The sequence below is a fragment of the Anastrepha ludens genome, chromosome 2 (genome assembly GCF_028408465.1).
Source record: "Anastrepha ludens isolate Willacy chromosome 2, idAnaLude1.1, whole genome shotgun sequence".
Lineage (NCBI taxonomy): Eukaryota > Metazoa > Arthropoda > Insecta > Diptera > Tephritidae > Anastrepha > Anastrepha ludens.
The window spans coordinates 104,249,877-104,268,205 of record NC_071498.1 but is presented as its reverse complement, the minus strand read 5'-3'; the positions used below and the strand labels follow the sequence as shown (position 1 = coordinate 104,268,205).

Sequence of the window (18,329 nt, the reverse complement as noted above, 5' to 3'; positions counted from 1 at the left end):
CTATTGCAAATATCAGGCGTTTCGAGGGAGTTCTAACGTCTTTTTCGGCAACGAGCTGACGCCACAGTTGTATTTTATTTATTTTATTTTTCTTTATATACATATATAATTGGCGCGTACACCCTTTCTGGGTGTTTGGCCGAGCTCCTCCTTCTATTTGTGATGTGCGCCTTGATGTTGTTCCACAAATGGAGGGTCCTACAGTTTCAAGCCGACTCCGTACGGCAGATATTTTTATGAGGAGCTTTTTCATGGCAGAAATACAATCGGAGGTTTGCCATTACCTGCTGAGGGGCGACCGCTATTAGAAAAATGTTTTTGTTAATTTTGGTGTATCACCGAGATTCGAACTTACGTTCTCTCTGCGAATTCCAAGTGGTAATCACGCACTAACCCATTCGGCTACGGCGGCCGCTTTTTCTTTACTCATAAAAAATATAATTATGGAAGGGCACTAGTAGCTAAGGCTTTTTATTCATACATATGAGAATCATTGTGCAACATTTTGGAGCATAGTTTGAGCAACTGAACACCTGACCGTTCATCAAAGCCCTTAGTTTTTTCCCAGAATAGACAATTGAAGTTTGATAAAATATTCCGATGATTCGCAAAGCCTTTTTTAAATGAGTGATAAACAAATCGAGATATGGTGCGCAGATAAAAATTCGTTAGTAATCTTCAGCTGATTAATATTGTACGTTGGGCATAGAGTTTGACGTGAACGTGACAACGCTAGAGCACGACGTTAGAGCTTCAGAGTTTACTTAGATTCGCAAAAGACGCAGACGTATTACAAGATGTCTACTACGAAGAAACGTAAAGGTCTAGCTCCATCTGGTAACACTAAGGATCAATAGGTCTATGTGATGGCTTTGGCTGGTTGAACAACCTAGCCTAACCTATAGCACAACGCATATCCTGATTTTTTGCCTAAATTATCAGTGACAAGGTCAAGGAATGCGCTGAGCTCAGAATAAACAAGCAATATCTGATGTGATGATGATATTTCACCTACCCATTTCATTGGTGCCAACTGCTTCGTTTGCGTATTAATGTAAATAAAAAATATATTTAATAGCTTTATAACTAAGCTAACGAACAGTTTTTCTTTTTACTTGAAATTGTTTATTTTTTATTCTTATTTTTTTAATGTGTATACAGTTTACATGATACTGAAAAATTTGCTATCAATTTTTGGATTTTGATCTTATCGACACCAGCTGCCATGAAGTAAAAAAAGGTTAGCTTAAAAAGTAATTTCTTTAGCGTTATTTTGCAATTATTTCCCTTTTCTTACGAATAAAATTAGTTCTATAAAAAGTGTAGAAAAAAGATTTTTGGAAGATTAAAAACAAAACAGCAAAATTTATGAGTACTTCAAATGCAGCGGAAAACGATGAAAAATGCTTTAATCCTTTGAAAATAGATGACACTTTGTAAAGAAACATCCTGACTGCTAAAAATATAATCACACAAGCTTCCGAAATTTGTTTGAGGCCCTAGAAGAGGATAGCTCTAGTGTTACGAGGTCGTCGGCATCGAATAAGATTCATAAACTGGCTCCGACGCTAAGACTTTTTGGTGCCACATACTAGAAAATTCCTTAAAAAAATGGAAATATATACAGTGAAACCTCCCCTTGCGGACACCTCCAATAAGCGGACACTCCCCATAACCGGACAAAAACTGAGGAACCAAGCTTTATGTTGCGTTTTTAGAACGAATTCCACTCTAATAACCGGACACTCTAATAACCGGACGCGGACACTTTTTCTCATTTTTTTTGTACTAATCACCTCTCGAAAGCGGACGCGGACCTCTCGGTAACGGACAAGCAAAATATGTCACTGAACAAATGTGTAAAGAAAACAATAAAAACCTCTCATAAGCGGACGCGATACTCTAATCCACGGACAACAAAGATAGTAGATAGACAATAGTTGAAATAAAAGATATTAAAAGAATATGGATGGGCGGTGATAACGTCAACAAAAAGAAAAAGTTCTTAAACGCGGATGGCTCAAAAATTGACCATTTGAGTTTCGAATGGTTCGTTAAGGCCAGAAGCCAAAATATATTGTACCAATATCGGGTATTATTATAAAGGAAAAAGCAAAAGAAATCGCTGGCCGATTAGGTATTCAAAATTTTTCTGCGTCAAATGGATGGTTGGAGAAATGGCGTAGGCGTCATAATGTGACTTTCAAAAGAATATGTGGGGAATCTTCCGAGGTTAATTACGAGGATTGTGTGCCAATATGGTTGGTTATCGGAAAAGCTACATGCCCACGCGCCTTTAAAAGAGGCAATATAGGAAGTTTGTCATATTTTGACAAAATTAGGAGACATGCCAATGGACAGACTTTCAAAAACTTTTGACATTTTGAAGGCTGTTTTTTTTATTAAATCTTCATGGGACAACGTAACGGCAGAAACAATTAAGAATTGTTTTTCGAAAGCCTGGTTTCAAAAAGCTCCACTTGAATGTTCTGACTTCGAGGCAGAGGATGATATTCCCATATCGACACTAGCGGCTTTGATAAAGATTTTAAATGAAAATCAGCAAGGTCAGTATACAGAAGAGTTTTTGTTAATCGACGAAGTTGTTAATACAGAAGACAATAATATTGACGTTGTCATTGACGAAATTAGTACTGAGGAATTAACTGACGGAGAAAGCGAAGACTCAAATCATGTATGTGTCCAAGGATGAATGTCAGATCAAGTCATATCCTGAAGCATTAGAACAACTGCGTCGCATTAAATAATTTCTAAGAGACCAACCAATCAACTAAGAGACGATATTACTGGATTCCAATTCGCCAAGACTTTAGAATGTCATCTTGAAAACCTTTTTCTGAAACATAAACAGGAAAATCTACGACAGACTACGGTATATGAATTTTTGAAGTCTAAAATATAAATATGTTTAAACAAATATGTACATATATTCAAATGTGTAAATATACTCATTGTTCCCAATATAAAAATGTACATAATTACATACATATATATTTTTCAATATCTTTGTACAAAAAAATGTAAAAATTCTAAAAGAAATAAGAAAAAAAACAAATATATCCCCGGCTATCCAAAAAAATTCTAAAAGATTGTAGTATGATTATAAGTCGGATATGCCTTAACATTAATATTCATAAACATTTACTGTTTTGTTTTGGTTTTTAATTTATTGTCCACTTATGCATTCACTTTGCTGTGCCGTTTAAATAGTATCATATTTCTTAAAAGGTTCATTACACTTGAAACTAAATGCAAATATAGCTAACGTAATTCTTTTATGTGCGGCGCGTGAATGCTAGAATCATATTACATAAGTAAACACCGAAAAATTGTTATTGGCTTGCATTGAGAAAAATTCCTATAAAAACGCTTGTACATAGTATGTAAGACGCAAGAAAGAAAACAATTGCTTTACAAGCTGGACGCCCGGCTTGAAACAATAAATAAATAAATAATTTAAAAACAAATCAATAATACTTTCATTACAAGATTCTGTCATGAGTTACACATGCCGAAGCTTTTTCCTCATAAAAGAAGCATTCTGAACGATTTTTTATTCTACAGGAACACGTTGAAAGGAGTCTAAAAATTTGATAAATTTCGAGAATTTTATGACATCTCCAGTGAAAATTCGGAGCCCTTTTGGAGCTTTCTTTGAAACTTGCTGGCATTTTTTTGGAGTCACATTTGGGGACATTTTAGTTTTATTTTTATTGGTTTATTGGAGTCCTTTTGGAGTCATAATTACGCATATTTTGGTTTTTGTTGGGTTATTAGAGTCCTTTTGGAGTCATATTTGCGCATTTTTGGAATATTTTGATGTAGTGTACAGCGACATTTCCCTCAATTTTCACAATTTTTTTGTATATTCATTATTTTTGCATAAACGCATAGCTCATTGTGTAAAAAAACCCATATAAATACATCTTTAAAATTTTATACAAAACCTAGAAAAATTCAACAAACTTTTCATCTCAATACACGGATTTTATTACAATTTCTCTAAAGATTTTTGTATACAGTTTTAAGTTTATTGATACAGTAAAGTTTATTAGTACAATAAAGTACAAATTCAAAAATGCTGAAAAATTATAAAAATTTTTTTGGGTTTTTTTTAGAGCACGTTCTCCATATAATAATAATTATAATTGTTAATATTGTATTATATATATAATATAATAATATGTATAATAATATATACATATATATATAATTGGGGCGTGCACCTTTTTAGCTGTTTGGCCGAGCTCTTCCTCCTATTTGGCGTGTGGCGTGCGTGTTGATGTTGTTCCACAAGGGACCTGCAGTTTCAAGCCGACTCCGAACGGCAGATATTTTTATGAGGAGCTTCTTCATGGCAGAAATACAAATGAATTCGTAATTACTTGGCAAATTAAAAGGTCTTTGACCCATTTCACATACGCGTGCATAGTATTGTTCAAACATTTCTCTGTATTGATAAATTTTTCCGTATTGCTAAATACTTATACAAGGTGGCACAAAAATAATTACCCTATCGGAAGATTTACTTTTGAAAATAGCATCCACACGTCAATCATATTTGACACTTGTGAATTAGACGGTTGCAGTATACAAACAGACAAGCAATGGAGCGCGTAAAGGTCAATATAAAGATTTCCATCACTCAAAATCAATTTTTTATTTAGTAAAAAAGTTATTCATAACCGAAATTGGATGATTAATTTTGCACCATCTTCTGTATATGGACTACGTGGTTTATAGTTTTATTCCCAAGCCGGTAAATGGTTACCGAGTTGAAAACAGTTGACATTTTTTTATCTACCAGGATCTCCATAACGCCTAGTCTTCAAACCATTTCAATTGAGAAAAACTGTAAGCTTTCATATGAGAAGGCAAAAAGTAGAAACAACAATTAAAAAAAAAAGTATGTACATATGTAAATGAGCATTATAATTATCTGTTCAAATAAACGTGAGATAAAAGTGAAAGTAATAAGACTTTAAAAATATCCTTATTGCAAAATTTTTAGCTTCAGCAATTGGAGCAGCTTGAGACCTAAAGGGCTTACACTCATATTTCATTTATTGCTTCTTTTACTACATCCTTATAGCCTTGACAGATGGCGTCGTTGATCCAGATTTCCGGGACATTTAATCTGATTAAAATTGTAGTGTGATAGTGGGTGTGTCAGTAAAAGATAGACGTGTGTTGTCAGTAAAAGATGGGCCGCCGGCCACAAATACGGGTGTTAACTGCCCTGATACTAAAAAAAAAATTATTTATTTTAAAAAATCTTAAATTGCATTTCTCTAACTACTCTGAAATATGAAAACCATTATATATCTATAAAGGGTTTTCCAATAAGAGATGTTATTTAAATATATAAAAGAGAGATTATTAACTATTTTTACGGCCGGAATTGGATGGTATTGATCTGGACAACGTTTATTTTCAACAATATGGCGCTACGTGCCACACAAGCACCGATACCATTGATCTTTTACGGGAAAAGTTTCCGGACCATGTTATCTCTCGAAGAGGTGATCACAGTTGGCCACCGAAATCTTCTGATTTAACACCTTGTGGCTTTTTTCTTTGGGGCCACGTGAAAGAGAAGGTCTACGCCAACAGCCCAGGGTCGATTCAATCCCTCAAAGATGGAATTCGTAGGGCTATCGAGGACATAGGGTAGCTACTTTGCAATTTGGTTATGGAAAATTTTATGAAAAGGATATTGTCTTGTAATGGAAAGGATATTGTCCAGTAATGTATTGTAATATCGAACGTGTTAGTGCAAACTAGCAGTGCGTGCAATCTTTCTTGTTCTTCCTTTTAAAAGCTTGATTATTTTTTATTCCCAATAAATATTAACAGTCGTTTTCGACAGCGTTGCCATCGAAAATGCCTCTAATCCGGTTAAATTATGAAAACTAAGTCTAGCGGTTGATCCGGATTTGTTGAAATTAATTAATAAATCCGAATTAATTCGTTAATCCCGATTAATGCCACTGCCTGACTATGCTATTATACTTTTTCACAGCCGGATCATGTTAAAAGCACTTTCCCTCTGATTTTTGGACCCCACAGGATATCAAATTTGCTAGACTGTTTACTCATCCATGTAAAAACTCGTGGTTGGTATTTTTTCCTATTCAATCGTTTCATTTCAAACTGGCTAAAGTGTGTACCATTTAATTATGGAAACTTGCAAATGCAATCACGCGAAAAAAAATGCATACATCAATAAATTCCAATAGTTTAGTTCATTAACTGCGTGTATAAACTATAAAACTCTTAAGTAGGCTCATTCAGTCGCTTTAGTGACCGCTAATCGTTAAGCAAGTCGTGAAATCGTTTGCATCAGTCGAACAAAATGTTGTCGGACATACAAAACTTTTACCGGAATAAAACCGTTTTTGTGACAGGAGGCACTGGCTTTATGGGAATAGGTATAGTGCTTGAAAATAATTAATCACAAAGAAAAAAATATTCTCTTAGGAAATGTGTGGAAAAGTGGTAATGAATATAAGAAATTAAGAATTTATGAAGCCTCTGTAAAAGGATTTTTTTTTGGAAAGCAAATTTGTAATATACAAATACAGTAAAATGGATATTCTGAGTTGTGTATTTCTGTTCCAAGTGCACTTAATAAATTATTTTAATCATGTACATAATATATATTGAAGGAGTAGGAAAGAGTTTGCAATACAAATTTTACCCACTACTAAAAAAAGTCTGCTAAGACTTCAAAAGTGAAACTGAAATAGTGACACGTGGGAGCTAACATTTAATTTTCCCATATATCCTAGAAAACCCCTTCGCTTTATGAGTACAGCTAAACTCAAGGTGTGTTCTGGCATCACAAAGAAAGTATAGAAAGTATACATACATATATTCGTGTATCTGACAAACTGAAGATTTGAGAGAATAATCCAAGAGTACCCGTATTTGGACTTTTTGAAAGTAATTTCTTGTTTCCGAAAAATGATTTGTAGGTTAATTTTCTGAAATTTCATTTTGACTGTACCACTGCGATATTAGGGACGATAAAAAGAAAGACCCATAATGTTGCACGAGGAACTCCCTGCTAACGCATGGGCCTAATGGGTCATTCATGCGCAAAACGAAGTTGGGCATATCTGAAAAGCGAAAACTATTTTACAAAGTTAGTGGAAGTTTTTTTTTTTAATATTCACTTATAAATTGTTTCAATTTACGGAATAATAATGAATTTTTAAAATTACTCATATCCTCAAAATCGTTGAATATATTTGATCGCCGACATCTATAAACTCATCATCATTTTATAAAACATTGAATATCCCATTAAAAAAAAATAATAAAAAAAATAAAAAAAAACATAAAAAAACAAAAAAAGAAATGTGAAAGAATATATTAAAAAAAAGCATTGTTTTCAGCTTTGTGAAACAAATATTTTGTAAAAACAAATATTCTTTTACAAAACAAATATGTTCTTAAAAAGTAGGACTTTGTTATTTTATTATTTTTTATACTTATTTTGCGACGCTGAACACGAAAAGTACTTTAATTTATTTTTCCGGAGATGTTTTTCGAGAAAAAGGCATTAATAGGTGTTGTATGTGTTCCGCCTTGTTTGTTGATATATTTGTGCGAATCGGAATGGTACGGTTTTAGGTACGTGCACCTAAATTTAAAAAATAAGGATATTTGGAAGATTTTTAGAAAGTTTTTCATTTTTATTCATTGTTTTTAGTTGACAAACTTTGTGAAACTCAAAAACAAAAAATTACAAGTGTTTATTTTAACAGTAATAAAAATAAATAATAAATAAATTAAAAATCATTACGAAAGTGTAAAGCTTGAGAACGCCCAAATCGGAAAGAAAATGTAAAAGCTACGCCAAATTAAATAAAAGTGCGTATCTAAATGTTTGCCACATTCACTCTTTGCCTCCATAGAAATATTGTATAAGGATTAAGTATTTGACAGATTTTCTGCTATATTTGGAAAAAAATTTATTGTAAAAAAATACAACTCTTTTTCGTGTTCAGAGACCCCAAATTAGACTAATTTAACGAAGCACTTTTTTCATATAATATCCTAGTTTGCCTTGTTAATAAAAAAAAATATAAGAAAAAGGGCAGGAAGGAATAGTGCAATTATTGAAGATCGTCCAAACATACCAAATACTCGAATAGCGTACAAAGCGCGCGAGGAATGCATTAGTATTATTTTAGTTTTGCACAAAAAATTTTCTTGAAAAAAAAAAATCCTGGGGAAATTTGGGTAAAGAGTAGAAAAATGCATATTTAGACTCTGTAGGAAACATGTAAAAGATAGAGGGAGATTTCAAAGATTTATAAAACGTTTATCCTTTGTAGGTTATTTGGAGGAGCTCTTGCTTGAACTTGTGGTGTGCGTCTTGAGGGACCTACAGTTTTACGCCGCCTCAGATAGACAGATAGACTATTATGAAAGCTGTTTTCATGGCACACTCGCATGTTTGCCATTGCCAGCCAAAGAACGTCCGCTATTAGAAAAAATATTCTCTTCATTCGTGTTTCGTATCCACAGTGGGTTGCGAACCAGAACGCAACTGAATGGCGGTGTCACACCGCCGTAAGTAATAAAGTGTGTAGGTCTATAGTGACCTTAACCCGAGCTTATTCGCGTACTTGTTTTAGAAAACCGGTACCCGCGGCGGTATCATAAACACTCCGAGCAAAATGTAAATTTTCTTCGACACTCCAATCAAATTTGCAAGTGTTCTTCCACCTCAATAATAGCTCCTGTTGACGCTCAAGCATGCATGTCCTGCAGCTTATATGTGTGCGTTTTGGGTGACACACGAACTTGCTTCATGTCACACATACTTGTTGCCGGCTTTTGCATGATGAAAATCAAAAATTTTAGATATTAGCGTCATGCACTCGACACGCACACATTTAAGCTGCAGGGCATGCATGCTTGAGCGTCTCCAGGAGCTATAAGAGGAACTAACAGCATGCATCAGCTGATAAAGGATATAAATAAATAAATAGTCAGCTACGATATTAGAACAAGTTTTATCTGGACACAATTAAGCAAAAATATTAAGCAATATTTTAAAGTACGGAGATGCAATTTGCATTTCTTTTTTGACATCAGACCTTTCGAATTGGATGAAGGCAGCGCAAAGGTACTAACAAATTAACAAACAAGCATTCATAGATATAGCATATACAGGGTGGGCCAAATAAGACCTACTAATGACTTAAGACTACTGCCTAGCAGTATGCGCAGTTGCACCATCTTGTTGAAACCAGAAATTAGGATACTGGCCGCATTGGCCGCAAAAAGTTTTCAATTAATGTTCTGTAAGAAGCTCCTGAAATCGATTCCGGCGCTTCATCCTCATTTTCGAAGAAATATGGACCGATAACTCTAGTGGCCATAACACCACACCAAACAGTACATTTAGATGGGTGCAACTTTTTTCGCCATTAAAAATTAAAAAATGATATTTCAACTTTTCGTGTTTATTACTACATCTAATGAGCAAAATTTTTTTTCTTTTATTTTAAAAACAATATTTATTATTATAAGAATGCCGCTGAAGATGACCCTCTCGAAAATGTCGAACCCGGACGGGGTAGATGATTTCGAGACTTCTACTCATTTGAAACACAAAATTCAAAAAGATTCTTAATTAGAAAGACTGCAGTTATAAAGTTAGAACAAATCGAAAAAATTAAAAAGTGACAAAACGGCGCACTTTAAAATAAGGTTCGTAAAATCGGATATTTTTTCACTCGTTTTTTAGTGTAAAAAATAGGAAATTATTTAAATAAAATAATCGTTACAATTCTGACGATACCCATACATGTTGTGAACTACATATTTAAATTTCAAGTGATTCGGATGAATATTTTTTTTCATCCCCGCCGTGCCGAAAAAAGTCGTTTCGAAATAAATGGGCTGTAGAAGCTATAATATTGGGAATTTCCGCATGAAAATTTTACGGTACATACTACATATGTATACTTTCGAAATATCGAAACAAATCGATTTTTTTTTAATTTCTAGACCACCGGGTCTCCTTAAGGCTTTCTAAAACTCAAACAAATAATTTGCAACTGAACCTTATAAATTTTGTTGGTAAAGGGTTAAAGCGCTTTGCAAAATCTTTATTTGTAAGCAACAATTTGATTTATTGTGTGGATTTCGCTCGACACACGGAAGATGGTTGCGCATTTCCCTAATTGATTAAAGTATCGCTTCATTAACAGCGCAATTTATAATATATGTATGACTAGTATGACATTGGTACCCAAAGCTAAGTTGCGTGCTTGCATTTATTAAAAATTCAAAAATAAGACGCCTAAGGTGGCCTTTTGAACTTAACTTAACATAAAGTAAACAATATGTATGTACTTAGGTTGGTTGAAAAGTAAGAAAGCACAACATAAGGAGCGTGAAATTGTATATGAATTTTTTTTTACACTGTAATATCGCTTATTCAATATGCTTTTTCTAATGATATTTCAATAATTTCATACCATCTCTGTATTGATTTTGCGAGAGCCCTTCAAAAAGGCAAACAATCTGCTCTTTTGTTAAAACGTTCACAATTTTTTTAAGAAATTCTGTTTTTAATAAACCTTTCAAAACAAAGAATTTAATCACTGCACACTGCAATATTCGACTCTTTCCATATGCAATAAAATACACGGCCAAGTCAACTTGTAGGCAAGGCCAATTCATTAAAGTTAGTGGCACTAGATCAACAACGCTGTTCTGTATGTTTGATTGTCAAAGCAAAGTAGGAAACAATTAATGAATTCACCTTGTTTCATTCTGAGCTGACAGCCATATGGACACGGCGAAAGAAAAAAACAACTCAGCTGATTTACCAACACCACCTTTAATAGATTCGCTTTGCTTGTAAAGAAATAATTACTGTTAGAAATAAAATTATTTTTGTTTTCAAACAAAAAATGTAATAATAAAATGGCGTAGAAATTTTGACTCGTGTACTCATTAATACAGGGCGAAGTCCAAAGTTCTGATAACTTCGAGTTTGTTTATTCAAAATAGTCTGACTTCGATACACTGCCGAATAGGTAGAAGTCACAAGGAGGCATATCAGGTGAATACGGTGAATGATTGATGGTTAAAATGCGATTTTTGGTCAAAAAATCAGTCACAAGAGTGGATCGATGAGATGGTACCTTATCATGCAATAAGCGCCATCTTCCTCTTTCGCGGTATTCAGGGCGAATTCGACGAATGCAATGCAACAAACGCTTAAAAACGCCAAGATAGAAAGTGCATTGACGGTTTCGTTCGCTGGCACGAACTCCTTGTGGACAATTCCATTGGAATCGTAAAAACAAATGAACATCGACTTGATTTTTGACTTCTCAAAACACGATTTCTTGGGTGGTGGCTCGCCTGGTGCCTTCCATTCGGCACTTTGACGCTTAGTGTCAGGTTCATGTTGGAAACACCACGTTTCATCATCAGTTACAATGATTCAAAGGAAGTTCCCTCTTTAATTAGGTCTTTCGAATGTTGAATTCTGAGCAATTTCTGGCTCTTAGTTAATTTGTGCAGATCTTTCGAAAGTTCAAATGATCAGTTAGAAGGCGATAAATCGATGTTTTGGAGATATTTAACTCCTATTCCATGAATTTCAACGATGATTTCGGTACCCTTTTGATAAATTTACCCACAGTTTCGATGGAGTTTTCGGTGATTACTGATTTTGAGCACCCCGTATGTTCAGTGCCATTTATGTCCTCATAACCATCTGTGAAACGTGTAAACCACTCATGAACTCTGGCACGAGATAGACAATCAACGCCATAAACTTGTTTCATCAATTCAAATTTTTCGGTAAAGGCTTTTTACCGATTTTAAAACAAAATTTGATTTAGCTCTTTGTTGGAAACTCATTTTTGTACCGATGACACAAACATACAGACACTTTAGACGCATTAACTTCGCTTCCACTGACCCGAATGTCACCAAACTTTCACTGAAAGTCAACTAGTGATGTAACTTCCAACACACTAGCACATTAAAAAGATGGCGCCATCAAAAGCATTCTTCTGACGCCAGTCTTGGTTATTTTGAACTTCACCTTGTAGGTGTCGCTTTCATTACATATCAATCAATTTTGTTTTTATAGGGTTATTCAATAGGCGCGCTTCAACTTTTTTCCGATAGAGAGGGCGAACGACGCAATATTTTTTATTTTTCGCTTGTCATTTGTAAACTTCGTTAGTATACATTTCATCATGGAACGCTGCACACTTGAGCAACGATTGCAAATCGTGCAAATTTTTTATGAAAATAATCGTTGCTGCTACTTTAAGAGCATTACGGCCATTTTACGGTCCATTTAACAAGCCGTCTCGTTTTGGGGTTATGTGAAGTCATTGGTCTACAGTAACAAGCCGGCGACGATTTGTGAGCTCAGAGAAAATATTGAACGCGAAATTCCTGGAATTTCGGTCGATTTATGCAATAGAGTGGTCGAAAATTGGGTTCAACGATTGGACTTCGTAAAACGTGCACGCGGTGGTCATGCAAAAGAAATCGAATTTCATACTTAAATGTATATGTTCAAACTCGATAATAAAAAAAAAATTAGTTAAAAAAGTCAAACCGTTTGTGTTTTATTCAAAAAAGTTCAAAAGTTGAAGCGCTCTTACTGAAAAACCCTATATTTCCATATGAATTATCAACTTACATATGACATACCGTGAATAAAAATCGTCATCGTCTAACTCGAATGAGTTGAAGTCCCTTTAGGGCCATAGCAACCCCCTGGCCGAACGGGTTGGTGCGTGACTACCATTCGAACGTGTACAGAATGTATTTCTGCCATGAAAAAGCTTCTCATAAAAACCCGTTCGGAGCCGGTGCAAAATTATAGGTCCCTCCATTTTATGGAAAACATGAAGATGCACACCACAAATAGAAGAAAGAGTTCGGCCAAACACTCAAAAAAGGACCAATTATGTACATTTATGTATAAATCTATAACCTACGGGTTTTCTCATATATGAAATTGATACCAGAAAAAAAAGGAAAAAGTGAAAGGACACTTGAAAACAAGAGAAATAAAAAAACTAATATATTTGTATAACTTACATTGCGTCCTAAGTTTTATTTTTTAAAACTCTTTAATAATTCTGTTTTTTGAATAATTGCAATTTGTGATTTTTAGTGCATTGAATCTTAAAAGATCTGCGAGTTATAATGGATTTATCAATTTGAAAGCAAAACCTGCTTAAATTGAATACGATTTTTTTATAGAAATACTCTAGCTATATACATTTTCTTGCTTTCAGTTCTTGTCGAAAAATTGCTGCGTATTACCGAAGTTAAAAGAATTTACTTGATGTTGCGGCCCAAAGGTAATAAAAGTGTGGAAGAACGTTTGACCCATTTATTTGAGAGTACAGTAAGTAGGATGCATAATTAAACCCGTCAGTCATTTCCAAATTTCTCTTTACAAACTCAGCTCTTCGATAAAATACGAAAGAGTGGTGTCACGCCAACCGACCGAATCAGACCAATTTTGGGCGACTGCGCTTTCGCCAATCTCGACATTTCACCGGCAGATCGTAAAGTATTGATTGATGAAGTAAATATTGTGGTGCATCTAGCGGCCACTGTGCGCTTCGATGAGCCACTCACCAGAGCGGTGAATTTAAATGTGCGCGCCACGCTAGACCTAATACAGCTGGCCAAGGAAATGAAACAACTAGAGGCTAGTAGAAATTTTAAATTTATTAATTTATACTTTGATTCTAAATTATATTAAAAAAATAAATTATTTGCAGGCCTTCTTGCATGTCTCGTCCGCATTTGCCAATTGTGTGGTGAATTGCATCGACGAGGAATATTATAACGCCAAAATAGGTATCAGCGCCGTGAAGATGTGTGAAGTGGCCAACTCTTTAGGCGTGGATACTACAAATAAACTAGCCAACGTACTCTGCAAGGAATTTCCAAACACATACACATTCACTAAATCACTAGCTGAGGAAGCAATTTTGAGTGAGGGCCGTTCACTTCCCATTAGTATCTTTCGACCGGCCATCGGTTAGTAATTGACTTAGATAAGTGGTAAATTTTCAATATTATGCATATTTACCTTTTATGATTATTATTATTTATTAGAGAAATATAAAATTTTGCAATAACAATTTTAACACACTGGCTGCATTGGATTTACCCTTTCAATTTTAGTTATTCAAACAAGTAAAGAGCCAATATCCGGATGGATCGGCAATTACTATGGGCCTTCAGCAGCATTGTATGCTGCCGGGCGTGGTGTACTACGAGTGATGTACATGAAATCGCACCATCGGGCACATCTGGTGCCGGCGGATCTCTGTGCCAACTTAATGTTAGCCATCGGTTGGGAGACGGCTAAATCGACTCCGGAGCAACGGTATGCTTTCGTTATGCAAACACACAGCAAATCCTTCCATTTGTTTAGTTTATTAAAATAATTGTTTTCTCATAATTTTATATATAATATGTACAACTGCAGTTTACAAATGGCGCCACCAATTTACAACTACACAAGTGAAGATGACAACGCACTGATTTGGAAAGAGTATATAGATACCATTTCCGAGTATGTATATGAGGTCGCTATTAGCAAAATGATTTGGTATCCGTTTATGATAGCCGCCGGTCAGAAATGGTTGTATTATCTGCTCACCTTCTTCTATCATACAATACCCGGCTACATAATTGATTTCCTATTGGTGCTAAAGGGAAAGAAGAAAAGGTGAGAGAGAGAGTGCTCCTAGTGAGCTTTGGACAATTTTTTAGCAACCTGAATATATGAATAGTTGTAGTTAATTTTTCAATTGAAGGTGCCGTTATCCAAATTAAAATTTCATGACAGGTATAGGACGAATTATGTGAGCAATAAGATGCGTCAGACAGATTGCTCATGTACAAAGTCAAAAAAATTGTGCGAGGGTTGTTATTTATGGTCTGACAGTGGAGATATGAAGATTGGTGGTTGAAAATGGTTTTATTGATATTCAAAATATTCTCCATGGTCGTCAAATACTGGTATACTTATGCATTCGTTTAAATTTTCGAAGAACTTTATCCAATCGTTTCTCCAGAGCGTTTTCTAAATTGTACGAGATCCAACGCAAAAATATCATTTTTGCTAGAAGATGATTTTGCTAAATCTTATTGAAGCTCGTAATAATAATACCCGAAAGTGTCTCAATCTCGCAGTATATGACATAAAGATATTGCTCAATCATTTTGCGCGCAGGGTCTATATTTTCCGGCACAAAACTAATTTTAGACGACCTTCCCGAAATTGGTCGGTAATTTACAGTGTTAGAGGATGGTACTTGTTGGTAGAGGATGGTAATGGCTTTGATTTACCATTACATTTCTGTCTTGTTAATCCAAATTGTGAACTCTAACCAGGCGTTTCTGGGTGAATAACACAATCAGTGAGGGGGGTAATCAAAAGACTGCATGGGGCGTTCGCTGAATCACAAAAGGTCACTAAGTAGTTGGGACTCAAGGCAACTTGTGCAATTGCTGACTGGCCATTTTTCATGTCTCAAATATGATATTTGTTTTGCCTGTCTTGAGGCGGCATAGACATGCGCAGCGAATAAAGCGGCTGCGTTGGCTGAGTTATGTCATCCGAATGGAAACAAACGCTCCGGTCAGGTGGAGAAGGACTTGGATTCACTTGGTGTTTCCCGCTGGCTATCACGAGAGAGAAACGACTGGCGACCAAAATCACGTAAGCGGTTATCACGCCAATCAAGAAGAAGAAGAAGTCTTTAGGATTAGGTATAAGACTTTCGAAAAAGTGTGTTGAGTTACAAATATCTGAGATCCTTACCACTCAACAGTCTACTGAGGTTTACATATGAACTGAACAGATTGAAAATAGATTAAAAAGAGCACAAATGCAGTTCCAAGTTTGTTTTCCGTATAACTATACTCGCCATAACCACTACTGAATCGTACTACTACGATTTCTTTTCATATACACATCTTTGAAAAATTTTCAACACACTACTATTTTTTTATAAAAACCTACTTCATATTAAAACAAAAAATAGTATAACGCAATGTTCCAAAATTTGTAATGTTTTTTTTTTAATTTAATCAAAACTTTCAACTTTTCAAAAGTTTTAAAACTATTAGAATATTTAAAAAAATTCTGGGTATAGCAGAGTGCAAGTTTCAGGTGACTACAAAATACCGTTAAGTTTTGAAAATTTTTTGTCGCTGAAGCGTCACACTTTTTCTTCCATATAAAATACTATACGGGTATATGCCCGTCAACAGGGTTACAGGTCCATTGTGATACCACTGTGCGACACGGGAACCTCATTTATTTTACTTCGTTATATCGTTTTGTGGCTCTTAGGAAGCGCAGGATTGGCCCAGTCCTCACAACGAACAGTTCCGTAAGTGAATTGAAAAAATATCTACCTAGAAAACCTGCTCTGATTTTAACTAAGGCTGGATAATTGACAGTAGGGCAGTACAACTTCACAATATTCATGGGAGAAAACTCCTAGTCTCAAGGAATGCCTGCCAAATAGCCAATGACCGGTTATATTAACCGCGATCTTCGAGATATCCTTTCTTGAAAGGCTAAGCAGTTCCTTTGTCTGTTTCTTATTTATTTGCTGTCACAGTAGCCTAGCTGTTACGCATGTATCTTCATCTCTTCATGGCCTGTTGGCTTCTTGGATAATGTTGATCTTTATTATTAGTTGGCTCGCGGTCATAGGTATCCCAATGGTACTTCTATTGTTAAGCAGTTGAAAAGTAGTACCTTTCTTAACTGGCTTATCGGCTCTACAATTTTCCTCAATATCTCTATGCCCCGGAACCCAAATAAAGCTGACCTTGAATACGACACTAATATCATTTAGTGCTGCCCGGTATTCCTGTGCAAGCTTTGATTTTGGTAGGTACAGCCGCATTTATTGACTACTGGCAATCCCAGAATATATTTGGGGTTTCGCTCCTCTCTTCTTGACGGTATGCTCGTCTTGAAGAGTCTGTCGAAGTTGAGTACAGGAGTAGAGTAGTCTATTTATTGTTTATAAATAAAAAAATTTATAAGTTATACAAAATAAAGGCGTGGCCAAACTGTCGGTCCTTTCATAGCGAAAAACTTGAGATACGATGAGCCACTGAACTACTACATTTCCATTTCTTCACCTCGAATTAAGACATATGACTAATAGTATCAGTGAAGAAGAGTAGCCGCCTCATGGATATGGTTGGATAGCGTAAGAGGAAAGTGGCCATTGCCATTGCCATAAACCCATGTACGAGTAAAAGTAGTGGTAGCTCTAAAGATACTAAAAAAACTTAACGGTATATAATTATTAATGGTGTCTTTCAAATAGAATTTGGGTATAAAATGATTTTTGACAATTCTTTATGTTCAATATGTTGATACCGGTATAATCTAGGCAATATTCTAGTTTATATATATTTCATATTCCTTCTACGCATTTGTTCTAGAATGACAAAACTTTACAACATTATGAAGAGGCAAACAAAAGTATTTGATTTCTTCCTAAGCAATGAATTTACATTTACAATGGATAATACAAAGACATTGTGGAGCTCCTTATCAGAAGAAGATAAACAGATTTTCAATTTTGATCTTAACTCGATTTATTGGAAGGAATACCTACAGAATTCTTTAAAGGGTTTGCGTCTCTATTTGGGTAGAGAAGGACCGGAAACTTTGCCGAAGGCTCAGAAATTGCACAGAAGGTTAGTAGCATTTTGTAGGCCACTTTATTTTGTATACTACTCTTTTGTTTCTTTTTTCAGGTTCTTCATCTTGAATTGGATAACACATGCGCTGCTCTTTGGCTTTTTACTTTATTTGTTATGGGTTTTAGCTACGATAATTTTACCGTAAGTTTTATCGACAAAACAAATGTATTTAGAAAACCTCATAATATGTAACTCTAACTGTACTTCTAATACAATTAATATAATAAAATTTTCTCACAACGGTAAGCAGTTTTAATTCTTAAAATTTAGCAAATAAGTACTGTGCTTGCATGACCCTATAACACTTAGCACTCACAAGGTGGTGCAGAATTTTTCACTCAATTTTATTTTTAACCCTTTCGATCACGATTTTTCCCGTCTTTTGACTTTTTTTATTCATATTCATGTTGTGTTCATTGCAGGAGTGTCTGGTAAAAATTTAAAGTCGCCACTCCCAACCGTTTGGGTGGTAGAGAAAGTTGCTTGTGAGCAACGTTGGGCAAATGTGATAATAAAACAATTTGTTTTGTAACGAAATC

At 35.0% G+C, this 18,329-nt stretch overlaps 2 protein-coding genes across 2 annotated transcripts in view; one reads left to right on the top strand and one right to left on the bottom strand.

Annotated features, from left to right (window-relative positions):
* The window catches only part of LOC128871697 (suppressor of lurcher protein 1), a 111,993-nt gene that overhangs the window by 49,844 nt on the left and 43,820 nt on the right, over positions 1-18,329 (bottom strand). The gene's annotated exons all lie outside the window — the stretch shown is intronic.
* LOC128854996 (fatty acyl-CoA reductase wat-like) lies at positions 6,299-18,049 on the top strand. Its single transcript, XM_054089533.1, has 8 exons — positions 6,299-6,452; positions 13,326-13,438; positions 13,499-13,747; positions 13,821-14,082; positions 14,230-14,434; positions 14,537-14,779; positions 17,527-17,784; positions 17,845-18,049. Exons 1-8 carry the CDS (start codon positions 6,377-6,379, stop codon positions 17,933-17,935), a joined length of 1,497 nt encoding a protein of 498 aa, XP_053945508.1. The 5' UTR covers positions 6,299-6,376; the 3' UTR covers positions 17,936-18,049.